The sequence below is a fragment of the Anoplophora glabripennis genome, unplaced genomic scaffold (assembly GCF_000390285.2).
Source record: "Anoplophora glabripennis isolate ALB-LARVAE unplaced genomic scaffold, Agla_2.0 scaffold777, whole genome shotgun sequence".
NCBI lineage: Eukaryota > Metazoa > Arthropoda > Insecta > Coleoptera > Cerambycidae > Anoplophora > Anoplophora glabripennis.
Genome location: NW_019417103.1, coordinates 143,461 through 159,116, shown reverse-complemented (window position 1 = coordinate 159,116; position 15,656 = coordinate 143,461). Strand labels below are relative to the sequence as shown.

The 15,656-nt window shown below is 30.5% G+C and overlaps 1 protein-coding gene across 5 annotated transcripts; it reads left to right on the top strand.

Moving 5' to 3' along the window:
* Positions 1–233: 233 nt before the first annotated feature.
* LOC108913518 (L-galactose dehydrogenase-like) lies at positions 234–14,463 on the top strand. 5 transcript variants are annotated; one of them, XM_018719079.2, is made up of 8 exons: positions 234–406; positions 1,132–1,294; positions 5,936–6,053; positions 6,111–6,272; positions 6,346–6,579; positions 7,803–7,934; positions 14,051–14,220; positions 14,274–14,462. In XM_018719079.2, exons 2-8 carry the CDS (start codon positions 1,155–1,157, stop codon positions 14,377–14,379), a joined length of 1,062 nt encoding a protein of 353 aa, XP_018574595.1. In that variant the 5' UTR covers positions 234–406; positions 1,132–1,154; the 3' UTR covers positions 14,380–14,462. The 5 variants fall into 5 exon arrangements, with proteins under 5 accessions (XP_018574595.1, XP_018574596.1, XP_018574593.1 ...); XM_018719080.2 differs by having other exon boundaries at positions 266–406; positions 1,139–1,294; XM_018719077.2 differs by lacking the exon at positions 234–406 and adding an exon at positions 425–515 and having other exon boundaries at positions 1,139–1,294; positions 14,274–14,463.
* Positions 14,464–15,656: the final 1,193 nt, after the last annotated feature.

Genomic DNA, 15,656 nt, shown 5'->3' with positions numbered 1-15,656 from the left:
GTGAATATACAGTCAAGCGTTGTCGTGAAATTTGCTGACACCCTGTATAGCTTTCGTGGCACGAATATAGTACCTACTAACTTGCTATCCGGAACAAACAAATTTAACGTTTTAGTTGTAAGTTTTACATAAAAAACTTAACTTGACCTAACTTATCATTTTAAATAATCTTATAATGGATTAAGAGAAGCGCGCATACGGGGAGCTTCGAATTAAAGTGGACTGATTGTCTCTAGCCGCTATTTCTGACCGATATAGTCGCATGTGGGTACTTATAGCACAGATTCTGTTCCACAGAATATTATCTTATAGCGTTGTGTGAATAACATTCACTCAACGCTTATAGATAATTCAGCAGCTAAATTCTGATTGTTTACTTACACTGTTTACATATGTTTTAGACCACGTAAGTATTTATAATCTTTGTTAATGAGCGAAGTGAGGACATAGTGAATATAAAGTATAGTTCAGTATATGTATGTTAAAAAAATACATACCTTTATTTTTAACTACAGGTAATTGAACATGTTTATTTAAACTTTAATTTTTAGAGGCAGTGGCGCACATTGTAATATCAAATAAGAATAAATATTGATAATATACCGACATCGCGGAAAATTAGTTGTTAGAAGTGTAACGTACACAATTGGTTTTTTTAATAAAATCAATCTTTGTGACATAAAAGGTGTACCTATATAAAATTTCACATATTAAAAAAATTACACTATGAGTTTTACCCAAACTTTTTTAAACGCCACTGACAACGTACCTAAATATATAAATAAAATAACAAAAACTTTGGTCCTATGTAAGTGTATTAACAATAATAATTATTTAATAAACAAAAAATTAAATAGGGACACTGGGCATTTTAGTATTGAAACAAATATAAAAGAATATAAATTGAGTTCCAATCCAATTAAAAATATGGATTACGGTTTTTGTTTATAATAATGTAATAATGCAAAAACCACCTTTTTTGAATTATACAATACATATGATAATTTAAGCTGCTAAAATTTGAAATTATTTATTATCTGACTTAGATAAAAATTGTTATATTTTCATATCGCGCATATGTATTTACACAATTTATTTTAAATACGAATGTCAGTATTCATTTTTATTAAGTTTTTAGTAGATTAAAAATAAATATGGCCCTGCCAGATACATTTATACCAGGATTTCATGATGAAAATGAAGTTAGAAAATTAAAATATAATGATTTGGGGAAAACCGGACTTAAAGTGTCAGAATTATCTTTAGGAACCGGAGGATTTTCTTATTTTTATGGGTAAGTAATAGTTTCACTGTTTAGTTTCTTAGAAAAATAAAATTCAATAAATGTGCAGTTACAAAAGCGTGTTTCTTCGAAGATGTATCGTTCTGTGAATTTTCAGTGTAATTTCTTATTAAAATAAATCAATGAAAGTAAAAAAAGAAAGGAATTTAATTCTCAGTCGAAGAGTAAATTGTTACAGTAGTTCCGTTAACAGAACTTTATTAACTTATTATTTTTTTGAAATTCTATCTCAACAAATATTGTACGGACTGTACTATTTATGTACTTAGCGTATAGTCCTATCATATGGACTGTCGCCATTGCATGATACAGTCATTTAAGTATTACAGGGTGCCGTAAAAAAGAAGGCTAATCCGGCAACTACAAATTCTTGGGATCAAAATAAGATGATTTAGATAAGCTTACCTAAAGAAAATGTTTCCTTTAAAAGATATGGGTCGTTAAAATAGAATTTTCAAAATGGTTTTTTCTAGGTACCTATATTCCATGATTTTCGAGATATTAATTTCAAATTTGATTGGTATGTTATTTATTCTATTGCAGTTTATGGAGGTTTGTGCACTTTGAAAATGAAAAACTTTGTAGCTTGTCTATTGAATTTTCATGTACACAGTTCTTTTGTGATTATTTTATCTCTCTGTACATAAGCGCTACCAGCCGCTTTATGACGTGCACCGAGAGACAAGTACAATAAACTAAATTTAAAAGATGGGCTGCGGGACACCTTCGTGAAAATTCAATTTTCCTTTTCAAAAAAATAATGTGTACAGCGACGTATTTCTCACTTATGCCATGTTCGTAAGTTGAAGAGAAGTATCGATTTTATCACGAAATTTTTTTGGCATAAGTGTCGCAAGAGACCTAAAAATGGAAAACTTTGTAAGAAAATGTGGAAAAACATCTTTATTTGTCTACCAATTTCTCATTAATGCCAATTAGAAATATGACATTATTATATTCGAAAAGCTCATAAAAAACATTGGCATAAGTCCTACTAAGGACTAAAGAAAATAGGGCTTTGGAAAAGCTGCGGAAAATTTTTCGTTTTGGTCAACGTTTTTCTCGTGAATAAATTAAAGCTTATTGCAAAGAAAAAAATGAAAGTATTCATTTTTTTTAAAGGGCATAAGTCCCTGGTGAGGACTATATGCTAAAAATTTTTTGAAAAGTTGTAGGAAAATTCATGAAAATTTTTACGTCTTTCTCGCTTATGCCATTTTGCATGCACGTAGGAAACTACATTATAAAGTCATATAAATGTAGGCATAAGTCCACATTGGATTTTCATGTTGTAAATTAATTTGAATTTTAATACGAGTCAGGTCGACAAAGTAGAAAAATAATAGAAAATTGCCACAATTTTCTCGTTTATGCCGTTTCGTACACGAGTAGAAAATATTACTAAAAGCCATTTTCAAGAGTGGCATGAATGCCACAAGGTACCGTCGTATGTAAAAATTTTTAAAAAGTTTATTTCATCGCCTACGCAATTTTCGAAATACTTATACTTACTTGCATTTAGCGTATTTTTAATTTTTATAAATATAAGTAATTCATGTATTTAATGAAAGTTAATAATAAACTATTTCGGCTTAAGTCCCCACATATTAGAAATGATTTTTAATTATTCTTTGAGTCATGATCAGAAAAAGAAAAATTATATAATATTGCCACAAATTTCTCGTTTGTTCGTAAATGAGTAGAGTATTTTATCACAATAGACCATACGTATTTATGAACAATATATTTAAATTTTAAAAATTAAAAATATTATATAATTTGAATTAACCGCTTCAGTGCAAGGATGATCTACTTGAATTGAGCCGACTAAGGTAGAAGAAGAAGAAGAAGAAGAAGAAATAATTAAGCTAGAATACATAGGGAAGAAACTGATTTATAACTGATTTAATATCATGTATATTGAATTTTGTTTTTTGTTTCTGGTACTTTGTACCTTAATTACTTAATTTGTACTTTTATACATTTTATTTTTATATTAAAAGATTTATTTAAGTAATAGTAATTGAATTGAAAAACCGCTGCCAACTCAATTGTCAGAATGCTTCCTCAAAGACTTTGAATTACTAATTTTTAATTATAACTAACACAAACAATAACACTTAAAATAATACAAATTTTTATTAACTTAAAATTAAAGCATATCAAAAATAAAAAGTTTTTTCGGTTTTATGATTTTTTACATTTTCAAATTTCAAACAGTTTTATCTGCAGCTCTTGATGAAAACGGATCAAAATAAAGGCCTTACTACCAGCTTTATTATAAGTTATTAAGAATTATCGTAATAAAAAATAACATGTCGAAAAATCAAACTAAACCCAATATAAAGCTTTCTCTTTTTCATGAAATTTTTTTTATTTTAAATTTTTTATTCCCTTTTATAGTTAGAAATATTCATTTTTTATATAGATATCTTCTCCGACACTTGCATTATTTATCATACATTTTTTAAATTAATTTAAGTATATCGAAAATTGCGCAGGCGAGGAAATAACCGCAATTTGTAATTTTTGACAACTTTTTAAAAAATTTTACATACGACGGTACCTTGTGGCATTCATGCCACTCTTGAAAGTGGCTTTTAATAATATTTTCTACTCGTGTACAAAACGGCATAAACGAGAAAATTGTGGCAATTTTCTATAATTTTTCTACTTTGTCGACCTGACTCATATTAAAATTCAAATTAATTTACAACATGAAAATCCAATGTGGACTTATGCCTACATTTATATGACTTTATAATGTAGTTTCCTACGTGCATGCAAAATGGCATAAGCGAGAAAGACGTAAAAATTTTCATGAATTTTCCTACAACTTTGAGACTTATGCCTTCATATTGAACCCATAGAGGAGTGATGCCTACTTGACACAGTACATTATTTATAGTAAGTATCATAAATTTTCAACGGCATAAATGAGAAAGTTATAGAATGAAAATAAAAATTTTCCGCAGCTTTTCCAAAGCTCTATTTTCTTTAGTCCTTAGTAGGACTTATGCCAATGTTTTTTATGAGCTTTTCGAATATAATAATGTCATATTTCTAATTGGCATTAATGAGAAATTGGTAGACAAATAAAGATGTTTTTCCACATTTTCTTACAAAGTTTTCCATTTTTAGGTCCCTTGCGACACTTATGCCAAAAAAATTTTGTGATAAAATCGATACTTCTCTTCAACTTACGAACATGGCATAAGTGAGAAATACGTCGCTGTACACATTATTTTTTTGAAAAGGAAAATTGAATTTTCACAAAGGTGTCCCGCAGTCCATCTTTTAAATTTAGTTTATTGTACTTATCTCTCGGTTACCTGTCAATACTCTCAGAGGCATAAACGAGAAAGACGTCGTCGAAGTTCAGTCTAATATCTCCCGATCTATTATGTAATATAGTGGAAGATTATAAACGTTCACGAAGATTTTGGAAACATGTTTTGTACAAAGCAAGAGACGGCTCTGCTTTACTTTCAAATTTGAAATTTCAATCAATCAGCGGACAAAGAAGATTGTTGTTCAATATTATTAATTTCTAAACATAAATAATATTTACTACTAACTACTTCAGAAAAAGAAATTCATTGGATTATAATCGGTAGATCATGGTGGCCACTGCAGTGATTTGTCTTCGTCCGATACAGAGATTTAAAATAATTTATTATTTAAGAATTTATGTTGCCTTTTGCAATAATACGTCGATCCAGTTAGATTGCGGTTTCTCTTTATCTCTTCCAAGAGACATAATACTCATGGCGGCTAACGAACTTCGGTGGAAAGTTGTCTCTCAATACGTTAAGATTTTTTTTTAATAAATAATGTTGTCATATGCGTCAATGAATCAGGAGTTACTTTTGTTATTAATATATGATCTTATTCAATATTGTTGAAGTATTTATTTAATTTAAATTATAATAATTTGTTGAGAATCAGTTTGAGACTATTAAAATTTCGTTTAAAATGTCTTTTGTAATTTGTCAAAAAATATATAGGTAAATTTTGTATTTTTTATTGACAATATTTTTACGTTCTTAAAATCGGTGCACATCATAAAGTCTCCCATAGTCCGTTTGTATATTTTAAAATTCGAAAACTTTAAAATAAAACGAAAAAAATTCTAGATGTAAAATAATCGTAAAGAAAACATCCGTCTCAAATTTGTTAATATCTCGAAGATCATCGAAATTATTAAGAAAAAAACTATTTTGAAAATTCCATTTTAACTCACTGTATATTTTAAAGGAAGCATTTTGTATATAGAGAAGTTTACCTAAAGCATTGACATTAGTAATAAATTCATTCAGTGGCAAATAGAATATATTGAAAAATAGGTAATTCTTGCACCATAAATTGGAGCTTCAGAACAAGATATAGTTGTAAAAGATTATCTCTACGTTTGGGATAAACTTTTGAACAAAAAAAAAATAATGGTACTCGACTAATTGATCAAAAACTATATTGCAATGCAATTCAGCCGATACCAGTCTCATGTTGCAAATTTAATTCTGTTAAAATCTAAGCGGATATGTTTAAATTTTCCCTCTGATTGTATTCTCTTTTTAAATTAGTAGAGGTGCACGTCCCTATCAAAATATAAAAAAAAATCATATTTTTTAGTGATTTCGATGTCGATGAATGTAAAAAGACTGTTCATCAGGCTGTCAAAAGAGGTATAAATCTAATAGACACTGCCCCATGGTATGGCCATGGCGTTTCTGAAGAGATTCTGGGAAAAGTATAAAATAGATAAATAGTAAATAAGGCAACATTTTTACAACAAAATATGTTTCAGTGTCTCGAGGGTATACCTAGAAAAGCATATTATCTCGCCACAAAAGTATGTCGCTACGAGAAAGATCCGAAATTGATGTTCGATTTTTCAGCTTCAAAAACAAAAAAAAGTATAGATGATTCGTTGAAAAGACTTGGTTTAGATTATGTTGATATTTTGCAAGTAAGAAACGAGTTTTTTAATTCATTAAACAAATGTTAGAAAATGTAGGTATACCTACTATTTACTTTTATAGGTACATGATATCGAGTTTGCTCCTACAGTGGAAACTATTTTAACGGAAACATTGCCAACAGTAGAAGAAATAGTCAAGTCAGGTAAAGCTAGATTCGTTGGAATAACTGGATATCCAGTCTCAACACTGTTAGAATGTGCCGAACAAAGTTCTGTTAAAATCGACACAGTCTTATCTTACTGTAGATTAACTATGATCGACAACACATTGCAATCATTTATTCCCAAGTTTAAGGTAGGTGCTGTGTTGGTGATCAGACATTATTGAGTATACACAATGTAACTAATATATTTGGCCAAACTGCAATGGTAACGTCACAAATTAATGAAAAGATATGGTTTTTATCAAGTTAAATTGCAAAAGACTTGAGAGGAACCATTAAATAATGTTTTATTTAATGCATGGATGACTTGATTATTATTTCAAAAAGAATTTGATGTCATGACATTTTTAGCAAAGAAAAGAAAAAATTGCAAGCGAAAAGTACCAATCTATTGCTGAAACCACGCCTATGCATGTAAAAAGAAACTGTTATGTTCATATGTTGACGAAATTTGGCGGACCCTCTAACGTAGAAACTAGAATGTAGGTACTTTTCCGAAGGATTTTGGTGCGTTGAATTCGAATCCGAGGTCCAAATTTAAAAATATCAAAATCGCGATTTTTTTACATATTTGAAGTTAAGTTACATGGATAGGTAATTTTTTTTGCTAAAACCATTAATGGGGTCTTAAAGTACTACTTACTCTTTAAAACGAAGTCTATAAACCCTTAACCCAGAAACTCTAAACCCATAAACTCTAAACTCAAAGCCACAAGCATGTAAACTTAAAAACCCACAAGCCTATAAACCCACAAACCTCAAACACATAAGTGGAGTTCAGATTCGTGATCAGCGATATCAAAAAACATGTAAGACACTTATTTCCGGATGCCGATGAATTTAGGTTTGTGGTGCTGTGTTGTGAGTACATTCAAAAATTGAGAAATAATTCAAACTACTCAACATGCGATTTCTCAAAAACGAAAAATGATATCGAGATAAATCCAAGTGTGTTTTAAAAGAGTAAGTACAGTACTTTAAGACCCCATTTATGGTTTCAGCAAAAAATTACCTTTCCATGTAATATAATATAACCTCAAATATGTCAAAAAATCGCGATTTTGGCACTTTTAGGTTAGGATATCTCGAAAACCACAGTCCATTGAGAAATTTGAACCTCGGATTCGAATTCAGCACACCTAAATCCTTTGGGAAAGTATATTCGTGTTGTTGGGTGAAAATCTTGTCGGTCTGTATTATTATAACCAATTGCTGCATATAAAATTTGAGGCGTTTTTGGGTGTTTAAAAAAACACATATTCGTAGGGACTATTTTTTCATTAGATATGACGTAGAATCTGCCATTAAAGTTTGGCCAGCAATTTAATTACACTCTCTCCAACAACTCCTTCAGGAAAACAACATAGGTATCATTAATGCAGCAGCAAATTCTATGGGACTGCTTAGCAATTTTGGGCCCCCTCAGTGGCACCCAGCATCCCAACACATTAAAGATGTTTGTACCGAAGCTAGAGAATACTGCAAGGTAAGTAAGGCAGTAATCGTAAAATATTCTTTTGTGACTGAAATTGAATTTATTGTTTGTTTCCATGATTTGGGAAAATTAAATAAAATTTTCCACTCAACTTTAAGTGCAATTTCGATTGCACTTAAATGCCTAGAATACTTCAACCTATATTTTTTACTCGAAAATAATTGTTGATTATTATTTAAGAACGGGATTTTGTACAAAAAATATCGCCCAGCGTGTGTCACGAAACGGGACCCCGGCAGGTGCTGCTCTAGCGGCCAACACTTCAAGTCTAATAATTCCGCTGCACCAGATATTCGTCCGATTTTTCAGGAACGGCTCCAATTTTTGTACATACAATCTTACAAGGAAAGAGAGTAAATATTTTATTAATCAGTAATAGATTATCGAGGACAATAATATTTTTTTTATTAAGTAGACATTAATTTTTAGTTAATAAGCTTAAACAATCTTATAATTACTATTCCTTCAGAATAAAAGCAGAAATACGATTTTTAAAATTACGTGTAGTTTCTTCTTCAAAAGTGACCTTAAAACAGTATAACATGGAATAGGCAACAGTCTAATGTTTATATTTTCACATTAACAATCCGATAATGTAACTTAACTGCTATTTTCAGTAAAAATATATACCTAACCTGAATTATTTTTTTACTTTGGCGAGTCGTATTAACTTAAAAAATACTGTCTAATTACTAAAATATATAGAAACTTGCTACTAATTACGTTTGGAGAATAATATGTATAGGCATAAAATATATATAAAATATTATTGTATCTATTTAGTCCATTGAAATGAAGGCTGAACCTCCATTTTTTCCTCTGTCGATCAAACCTGGGCGCAAATATGTTTTCGACCCTCAGGAATCCGAATCCGCAAAATTTTTGACCTAGGTGGTCAGGCAAGGGGTCAAAAGGTAAAAAAACCGTAAAAAATAAGGTTTTTCGCAAATATCTCCTAAACTACGGCAAGTAACAAAAAAATAATTGCGCCATCGTGTTCCCAGTGAATTTTTACATCGATTGTAAGCTATTGCTTATTAAAATTAAATAAATTTATGTCATGTTTTGGACAATTACTAAGCAAGAGAGGGGAAGGCATTTGGGGAGTACGCGCACGCTACATGTATCGGCTGACTCGAAGCTGACGGCTCTAGTAGGGGCGTTTCTTTCGAATATAATGCGATTTCAAATATAATTAGCCTGCAGTTGTAGGATCTGAGTTCAATTGCCAGATACACTATTTTTTTTTGCTACTTACTTTAATTTTTAAATGGAAAACCAAAAATAATACTAATGAAGAACAGAAAAAAAACTTTTTTAGAACGAAATACTTATTGAAAAATGAAATATAGTGCTCTGAAAAATCGACTTCTAAAGCTTATTCTACAAATACTTGTTCATAAAAAGAGTCAAAATTGTATAAACAATTGTTCCCAGAATGACAACTTTTTATTTCTTAATTTTGAAGACTTTTGAGGAATTGAATAATGAATAAAACAAGTGTAGTAGTCCGGGCGAATTAGGTTTTTTTTTTCAAAAATCGGGGCTACCTCGAATTTTATGGGTTTAAAATTAAGTAAAAAATACACTAGAATAAAAGCCAAAATTTGTGTATTTGTAGAGGTCGAGCGTCATATTGTTTATAACAAAAAATAATAAAATAATTACTTTTTTTCAGTTTTTCGCTTATATCTCCGAAAATAAGCCTCTGATCGACATGAGGTATACTTATTGATTTTGTTCCTAAGGAAATTTGCTATAAGGGTAGGCTTTTGCGAAAGTTCGCAATTTTTTTTATTTTGCAACTTAAAAATCTGAAATTTACACAGACGCGAGATAATGTAATTACCTTTAGATCCTTTCTTGCGGAATTTCGATATCTTGACTTGGGCAAAAGATACACGCGCTCGCGTTTCCGACAATATAATTTTGCAATACGCCGCCATTTTTTTTTTGGGGTCCGGATTGCAGGTATTTGTTGAGCTCCCCAACAGTTATCTTTTCCTGTAGTTTCATCCAATTTCAGTCAAATTTGTTATTTTTATTTAATTCTGAAAATTTAGTACATTTTTCTATTCACCGCAAATTTTGCAATAAAAAAAAAAATTTGCGAACTTTCGCAAAAGCCTACCCTTGTAGCAAATTTCCTCAGGAACAAAATCAATAAGTATACCTCGTGTCGATTAGAGGCTTATTTTTGGAAATATAAGCGAAAAACTGAAAAAAAGCAACTATTTTATTTTCTTTTTTGTGCCTAGCCTTATTTGAAACAATATTGAAAATCTGCAAACCCATCTTCATTGACACTGTTTGCCCTCTATCCGATTTCTTATACAACTTTTCGCCTTACCGGGGCTGTCATCAGGTTAACTTTTTTAAGTATAGTTGCAGTTTTGGTAGCAATTCATGATGTTTTTCACATACAACAAACAGCAAGTTTAAATTTTAACATTTCATTCTGTATTTGACCTTCCATCTTCAGGTGTCCAAACTTCCAAATCTCTTTATTTTGGATCAGTTAAATGTTTAGAAAGTGACTAAAAATAAGTTGATTGTTAAGACAATATGAAATTAAAATTGTGTTAGTTATATTCATATTCAAGAATGAATTACTTTTTTGGTGGTCACTTTTTTCATTAAATATCCAGTGGTTTCCTCCTTATCGGTAAGTAGCTACTGATTTGTAGATTGAAAAAGAAATCTACCTGAGCCAGACTAATTTTTAAGTTGTAAATTTATTTTGAAGCTACCAAGGCTAGAACATAAATAACGATTTTATGTAGGACACCCTGTACGTAAAATTTAATCTTTATTCTTAATAAAGAAAAATTAGTACATATTATTGTTTTTTTATGCGTTATATTTTCGTACTACTTAAGCTTTACAAAATCTTATTACTTAGGTACTTTTAAAAAATTACCCATATTTATATATCAAAGATAATATTAGACCATTATGCTTTATTTTAGCACGCATTTTATAAGCCAACTCTGTATTTTCGCTTTAATTTTCAAGGGTAGCAACACCTGTGACAGAGTATACAAACTAATTATACTTACAAATTCTTGTATTTAGATAGAAATCACTACAATTCTGGTTTAAATATGAAATAAATATAGAGTCGTGTGTAAAATGTTGTCATTTTACTCGAGGACTTTCGTTTTTGAAATTTACATTTTGACACCCTGTATTTCAAAAATGGGGCTCCTAAATGAAAAGTGGCATAATGAAAGTCCCATTATTTTCATATCAGCTATCTATGGTTAACGGATTGACCTACTAATTTTCGGCACCCTGTATAATAATATTCAATTATGTTAGTTTCTTCGATGATTTGTGTTCTCATCTGAAGCTCTGTTACACTGTAAAAATATACATACTAAATCGCCCCCTTAAATAAGATGAAGTAGGTATCACTTGTATCATCGCATAGTCATTGTTGACATTGTTGAAGGTGTGATTAACGTTACTTGTCAGTATTAATATTTGTTGACGGTAATTATATATTCCAATATTTTTTTATAATATAAGGTATTGCGAAATTAGACAGCAATATTTTTCCAGCGTATTCTGCGACTGAAAATAAGAGAAAAGTTTATATGAACACGAGCGGATAAGGGGCTGCAGTCCTCTAAAGCTGAACCAAAAGTTGTGTTTTTTCCAGATAAAGCTGAAACCGTTCTCGATAATAAAATTTCTAACTGGATCTTACTATAACAATTTGAATCTAATGCTCAAAAGTAACTTCTAAATTTTAATCAGGGTTGTCCTAAGGGTACTAAATTTTGTTCCAGGCTTCTTGTAAGTTACCGATTTTTCAAAGAACGGTCATTTAGCGGTCACCAATGAAAAATAATATTCAATATTTCATTAAATTGAGTGATTTCAATAAATTGAATCGTTCGAGAGTCATATTGATTTAAACATTATGATACATGCTAAAAAAATGCAAGTTGCAGGTTATGCGAGTATGCAGGCGAGGATTCCGTACATATCTGTCACGGTGCATGTTTAATGGTGAAAAGGCAATTACCAGGGGGAGCACGTCTGTCATCTAAGGACATTAGAAAGACTCCTGCAGAGCTAGTGCTCGCTTTTGAACGTAACACCGATCTGTTTAAAATTCTATTACTAGCGGCATGCACAATAGGGTCACAAGTGGCAGAGTGTTGCGGATATCATGCCGCTTTTCAACAATAATATATTCAATTTAACATAACAATACCTCCCCTAAATTTAGAGGACAATTGTAAACCATTTGAATTGATAGCCGACCGATAGTTTAAACATTTACCGTGAAAATATATTGAACTTCGAATCGAATAATAATATTGTATAAAATAAATGCTATTGTTGTGTAGCGAAAGAGAAATAATGAAAAAAAAAACAAAAGTATTCCCAAAAAAGACTAGAAAAATAACTTTGTACATGCAAGTCAACATCAGCATCAGAAGACTACAAGGAGACAATGAATGTTCAGCATAATAACTAAATTATGTTTGTCTGTTTTTCGTTCACTTTTATTTAATCCGACTGTTTACTCTAAAAAAACTCAATAGGTACCTATAAGTAGTTACGTTTTAATAACATAATTTAGTGTTCTTTGCAGTCAGTTTTTATTTAGTCTTGTCAAATAAAATGATTATTGATTACAATTATTATTTTCCAATTATGGGCCGTGTCCACAAATTTCGTTTCGTGATTTTCGTAGAATATTTTAATACATAATTTTTAATTCAATTTTACTCCAAAATGTTACAACTTATTGAAAAAGTTATTTTTCACTATAAAATTATCTAAATTTTATTATTTTTATAGCCCTGAGGCCTGTTTTTGTAAAGTACCTATTCAACTTTTCACTCCTTACTTTTCACTTTTTGGGCTATTTTTTGTTTTATGATTTTTATGGTTCGAAAAGTGAGAACAAAGGAAAGTGAATAGTAACAAAGTAGCAAGTGAAAAGTGGAGTTTGCAAAGTTTTTTACATTTTATCATTTATCTCGAAAACAGTGCATTCCAGTAATATGCAGTACCTAATGGAACTACTTTTGAAAAGCCTTTAATACGGTGATATGCTTATATTTTTTCAGATAATAAAAAATTGAAGCTACATTTCATATTTGAATGAAATTGCCTCTGCCAGTTTTTTTTTTAATTTATAAAAATCGATTATTTTTCTGAAAGAAACTTGTTTACAGTAACTCTCTTTGTTGACTTTTAACACAGAATCCGTTTTTAAAATTTGTCCAAGTATTTTAGTTACACCCTGTACATGCCAATTTAAGAGAGAAAATCATTCATACCTTCAAAATATATTCTCTACAGAACTCTTCCTTTTATAAGTTGCTTATCGCCTTTTTATTTAGTGTGTTTTTGATTCATGAGAAATCATTTAAGCAAATAGACAATACTCTTTACAAAATATTGTGCGGAGTTGAAAAGTAAACAGGATAGGCACTGACGTAACGTACTATTTTTCAAAAAGCAGATACTCAAGAACTCGGAAGATTTCTGCAACTTCTCACTTACATTCTTCTACTTTGCAGATTAGGGCATTTTTTTATAAAACAGAATTACTCTTCACTTTTCTAATTACGTCGAATGAAAAGTGAGGATTGAAAAATAAAAAGTACTTGAAAAAACAACCCCCTGGTCTGAAACGCCTCGGAATGTTTAGAATTATGTACATTTTAAACATTAAGTAGTACTCAGTTCAAAATTTCATTGTCTTGTCTTTGAAGGTTTTGAAGGTACCCGCAAAAGCAACATTTAGGGACTCACATTTATAATAAAAAAAGTAAACTGCTACTTCCGGTGTAATCAAGATAGATGGATTGGGTAGATTTTTTTGACAAACTTCCTATTTAGATGTGGATATAAATTTTTAAATATTAAATTAGTTTCCCAGGTTTAATTTTTCTTTGATAGTGATAGAGTCTTTCGCATACTCTTCATTATACAGTCTCCCATATGAAAACAAAACGAATCATAAAATCTCTGCATTATTAAGTGCTGCTTCGTCTGTTATTGGTTCGCCTTAATGCCAAAGATACACGAAATTATTAATGTTGCCAATAATTTAATAGAAAACATATCTTATTTTATAGAAAAACAACGTGGAGCTGGGAAAACTTGCCGTTTACCACAGTCTACAACAGGATGGACCAGATACTGTTTTGGTAGGGATGAATTCAACAAAACTTCTGGATTATAACCTAAACGTATTATTAGAAGGGCTATCTGAAAAGGAAAAGGAGATGTATCACCATGTAATGAAGTAAGAGTAATAAAGCAGTGTAGATGATTTCTTTTAAAAAATCATGGTTTTAGAATTTTCACTACTGAACTCAAAGAGTCGCACTGGGAAAATATTGAACTAGAGAACTATTGGAAAACAATTAAGGGAGAAAGTGGATCGTCTGGGTTTTTCAAATAATTAATTAATTAATTTAATTTAAATACAAATAATGTTAAATATGTTCCATTGCTTTATAAAATATTTACACAACTCACATGTAGTTTGTATGATACGAAACGAGGTATATCTATAAAGAGTAGTCAATTTTTTAAAAATCAAAACGGCGGTATACATAATTATGAAAAATGTACATATACAGAAAGGTACATCAAACACCTTTTTCCGACGTAGTCGCCTTCAACCTCAATGCACTTTGTGAACCGAGGGATGAACTTTCTGATACCTTCCTAAAACAAAGTTGCTTTAATTTTTCGGTTCGATTTTTCATTGATGGTGAAGACGGATGTTGCCACAATACTGATTCTCTTTTCGTCCCATAAACAGTTTTGATTTCGTTAAAAATCTGCAGCGGCGCCTTTTCCTTTGCAAGACTGACTTCGTAATTATCGGGATTCGAATAGCGCTAATACAACAACACTTCTCAACTGATTGAGACAAATGAGCGCGCTTTCAGCTCTGCGCCAATATCCTTGACTGAATATATGACCTTGGATGGAGCGGTGTTGAGCGGGATTATAGCTCTTTACCCACCGTTCTGCTCCCAACACCTTGGCTTTGAATGCAGTGTTAAACAAAAACCACAGAGCATCAGAGTCTCAGTACTCTTACTTTGTGGATATGCCTCGTATTTCGGCAGTCGGTCGAAACTAGGTGACACGGAATAACATAAGTATTTATTATGATTTCCTCTTAACATTTAAAGGGCCAAAATTTTAACAACTAACAATAAGTCAAACCTGTTTAGTTTAACAATGTTACATTAGTTACAACACATTTGTAAATAAAAAAAATTAAATCAAAACTTGTGTATATTAAACTATTTGTAAAATACGGATAGTTGCACTACTACTTATTGAAATTGTCGATATTACACTTGTGCAAAATTATCGCCTAATTCTTCTCTGGTTGAAAAAGTAATAAAATGTATGAATTTATTTTCCAAAATCATAAATTTTCTATAAATATTTTTTTATTTATCGACAATTTTAAAGAAGTTCAGTTGAAAACATAAAATGCTTGTGTGAAGATCTACTTAGAAAATTGGTAAAGACAGATTTTAGAAATTTTTTGAGGGTAATTTACATCGCAGCATATTTACGTTTGGAAAATATAAACCAAACTCGTGTTTTTTTTAACAGGACATACTGACATACTGTATAATTTTATAAATATCACTTAGTAACGATTTAACCGATTGTGTTTAACGCAAACCCTTTTGTCAAGTCTTCCTTAAT

What these genes read in the sequence shown, in the direction of transcription:
- LOC108913518 (XM_018719076.2), top strand. Translation starts at nt 479, where the DNA reads ATGTTAAAAAAATACATACCTTTATTTTTAACTACAG. An exon ending in CATTTATTCCCAAGTTTAAG is followed by an intron (nt 6,580 to 7,802) that starts GTAGGTGCTGTG and finishes CAACTCCTTCAG; the next exon opens with GAAAACAACATAGGTATCAT. An exon ending in AAGCTAGAGAATACTGCAAG is followed by an intron (nt 7,935 to 14,050) that starts GTAAGTAAGGCA and finishes CTTATTTTATAG; the next exon opens with AAAAACAACGTGGAGCTGGG.